The sequence below is a fragment of the Mastomys coucha genome, unplaced genomic scaffold (genome assembly GCF_008632895.1).
Source record: "Mastomys coucha isolate ucsf_1 unplaced genomic scaffold, UCSF_Mcou_1 pScaffold5, whole genome shotgun sequence".
Classification (NCBI taxonomy): domain Eukaryota; kingdom Metazoa; phylum Chordata; class Mammalia; order Rodentia; family Muridae; genus Mastomys; species Mastomys coucha.
The window spans coordinates 114625154-114628554 of record NW_022196911.1 but is presented as its reverse complement, the minus strand read 5'-3'; the positions used below and the strand labels follow the sequence as shown (position 1 = coordinate 114628554).

The 3401-nt window shown below is 55.8% G+C and overlaps 1 protein-coding gene across 4 annotated transcripts in view; it reads left to right on the top strand.

Moving 5' to 3' along the window:
• Positions 1-3401, top strand: part of Dnah17 (dynein axonemal heavy chain 17) — a 125251-nt gene that overhangs the window by 157 nt on the left and 121693 nt on the right. For 3 of the 4 annotated variants that reach the window (XM_031354916.1, XM_031354913.1, XM_031354915.1), the window contains exons 2-3: positions 1274-1639; positions 3007-3200. In XM_031354916.1, coding sequence (XP_031210776.1) covers positions 1304-1639; positions 3007-3200 — 530 coding nt within the window. In that variant the 5' untranslated portion in view covers positions 1274-1303. Of the gene's footprint in view, positions 1-1273; positions 1640-3006; positions 3201-3333; positions 3365-3401 lie in introns of those variants that run through there. The other variant, XM_031354917.1, reaches the window with a different exon arrangement.

Genomic DNA, 3401 nt, shown 5'->3' with positions numbered 1-3401 from the left:
AGGGGGAGGAGCCCAGTCCTGGCTAGCAACAGACTCAGGACTTGCCCGCACTGTCCCTGATCTATGCTTGGAGCTGGCCAGGAGTTCAGGCCAGCAAGCTGACTGCCACAGTCCCACCCCTTCCTCACTGGGGCTTCCAGGTACCCTCCCTGTAGCTGCCCTTGTGCCAGCACAGCCCCAAACCTGACAGTCTGAGGGACCGGTGGGTCTGAGAAGCACTTTGTAGGCCAGCACCTCAGGAAATGGTGCCTCAGTAAACCAGAAGTTGTTCCCATCAACCTCAGTAGTACCATAGGCTTAGCACTCACACTCCAGTGCCTACACTTAGTAAGGCCCATGGTGCTGGGAGGGGTTGGCTCTGCAGGAGGACCCAATGAGCCGAGCCGACGAGCGTGTGCTCCACAGATATCGCTGCATGGCTCCTCCTGTGTAGCTCCCCTAGTCCAGAGATGGGCCCAGATCAGACAGGTTTGGCTCAGGGACTACTCTGAGTTCCTCTCTCTCCCCTCCCTCCCCTCCTTCTTCCTCTCTGTCTCACTTTGTATATCAATCTTACAACCTATCACAGAGAAGTCCTAGGCTCCAGGAAAGCCCTGGGTCCCTGAACACCACACAGCACCTTCCCATTCAGATGGGGCCGGGACTGAGCCCCTGTTCTGGTGTTGGATGGCTTTGAGGACCCGAATGTGGTAGCTTTAGCATCTCAAAAGCTTTGAGCCTTAGCTTTGGCCAAGCCGAAGGTGAGGATCTGAGTGCTTCCGGGGTAGCCTATAAAAGCTGACACTGGCAATAGCCGGTTCCGGAACAGGCTGAAGCCCACCCACAGGGCCCAGGGAGGCTGAGCAGTCCAGGTTTTGTATGTGTGCAGATGCCAGAGGTCGATCTCAGGTATCCTCCCTTGGTTTCTTCTTAGCTGCTCTCATCCCCCCTCCCTCTTCTCCTTTGCGTGCCCCACCCCCACACTGATATAGTCACTTCCTCTTCTCTTTTCCCTGTGTCCATCTCTCATCTTTCCCAGCTTACTTAATTTTATGGTCATAATAACCCAAGGGTACCCTGCTTACCTGATGACCCTGCACCTGGGCAGGAAAGGGTGCTCCTCCCTTGTCCCCAGCCCAATCGCGAATAAAGACAGAAAGGCCTGTGCCCCAGCCCAATCGCGAATAAAGACAGAAAGGCCTGTGAGCCCCTTTCACCGGTGTGGTTAGGGCGGAGAGTCGGTGTGGTTCTGAAAGCCCAGAGACCAGCTGGAATCTGCTTGTTCATTCCACAGAGGACGGCGGTGTAAGGAAAGGTGGCAAGCATGCCAGACCCCAGACTTGATTATCTGGAGACAGTGTCTTCTGCCCTCCTCAAGTTCAAGGCAGACAAGTGGGGCAAACTGATCGGAACAGAGGAGAACATGGCCCTGCTTACCGAATTCTTCGACAAGGCAGACAACCCCGTCCTGGTGCTGACACTCAACCCTGCTGGTGTGATCATCCCCTGCCTGGGCTTCCCGGAGTCCCTCAAGTCCAAAGGAGTTTACTTTATCAAGATGAAGCCTGAGAACATCACCAAGGACAACTACAAGTCCCGGCTCATCTTCGGGGACATCAGCCCTACCCCTGTGGAACAGCTGATTGCAGTCGTGGAGGAGGTGTGTGCCTGGGCTGGGAGGGGCGGGGACGGGTGGGAGTGGGGTAGGAGCTGGAGCAGCAAAGCCTAGGAAGGACCCTGAAGAGCCCGAGACCTTGCTGTGCCAACGGGATGCATCTCCCAGTGGCCTCGCCTAAGAGCTGGTTGGAAATACAGACAGAGCCACCCCAGGGGATGCGGCAGGAGTCCAACAGGCTTGCCCTCTTCCCAGCATTTAAGTTGCCCTCTCTTCTCTGGCAGGAGTCTCTGCCATCTTCTGTCACCCCAGTGGATGGTTCCCCTGGCTCTGGGACTTTGAGCTACGAAGGATCTTTTCTTTTCCTCTGTGTTTGCTGCTATTATACCTTATACTCACCGTTGGGGGTGCAGCGGGGTGAGGACAGTCTCGGGGGGGGGCACACTAGCAGGCTAGGTTACGTACCCTCCCAGTCATCATAGAACAAGGTCCTGGGACTCTGCCTGTGTTTATTCAAAGAGGAACGTGAAAGCAGGAGGCTGCTCCTCTGGGCCTGCAAGCAAAGCCTGCGAAGCCTGGCAGGCCACAGCCAATTCAGTGGCATCTCTAGTCCCAGATGCTCTTGAAGCTGGAAGCCCAAGGCTCAGGGGTCAGCTGACCCTCTCCTACTACACCTCTGTCCTGGGCTTAGATGGCCACCTCTCCCAGTTCCCTCATAGGATAGATTTTTGTGTCCTGATCTCTTCATATGAGGCCCCAAGTCCTACTGGTTAGGGCTCAGCTGCTTTCCTAACTTAGCTCACTGCCTCTTCAAAGGCCATAGAAGCCTAAGGAGAGATGGCTCAGTGGACACAGGGCTTGCTACACAAACAGAAGAGCATAGGTTCCCAGCTTCAACCAACACCACATAAAAAGCCAGATGTGGCCATGGCATCTTGTAATGACAGCCCTGGGGAGCAGAGACAGGAGGAGCCCACTGACATGCTGGCCGTCTCGCCCAGTTGGTAAATGTTCCAGGTCCAGTGAGAGACCTTTCTCCAAAACATAAGGTGGATGACACACTGACCTGTGATCTCTATGCAGGTTCATGTGTGCATGTCACACACACACACACACACACACACACTAAGGTACAGGTGGTAGGACTATGTGTGTGGACATAGTGACATAACCCAGCCTACCATAGTCCTTAAACTTCCTGCAAGGAGTGTGGCCCATGTGCTGTGGTTGTGAGGTGTAGGAAGCTGACGGCAGCCAGCCATCGTGGCTCCAGGCACTCCAGCTGCTTCATCTTCAGGAGAAGGGTTTCGCTTTCTCATGGTTAAGGGCGCAGAGGTCTTCCGACTCTCCCAGCAGACCCAGCTCCTTAGAACAACAGAGCCCGGCAGAATCACCGGCCTGTCTCCTTTCAGGTCCTCTACTCCCTGCTAAACCAGAATGAGAACATGGAAGGCTGGCCCCGAGTGGTGTCAGAAGACATTGTCAAGCAGGTCCACAGACTGAAGAATGAGATGTTTGTGATGGGAGGCAAGATCAAGGGGAAGACCCTGCTGCCTATCCCTGAGCACCTGGGTAGCCTGGACGGCACGCTGGAGTCCATGGAGAGGTGGGTAGCCTGGACGGCACGCTGGAGTCCATGGAGAGGTGGGTGGGTAGCCTGGACGGCACGCTGGAGTCCATGGAGAGGTGGGTGGGTAGCCTGGACGGCACGCTGGAGCCCATGGAGAGGTGGGTGGGTAGCCTGGACGGCACGCTGGAGTCCATGGAGAGGTGGGTGGCCTGGACGGCACGCTGGAGTCCATGGAGA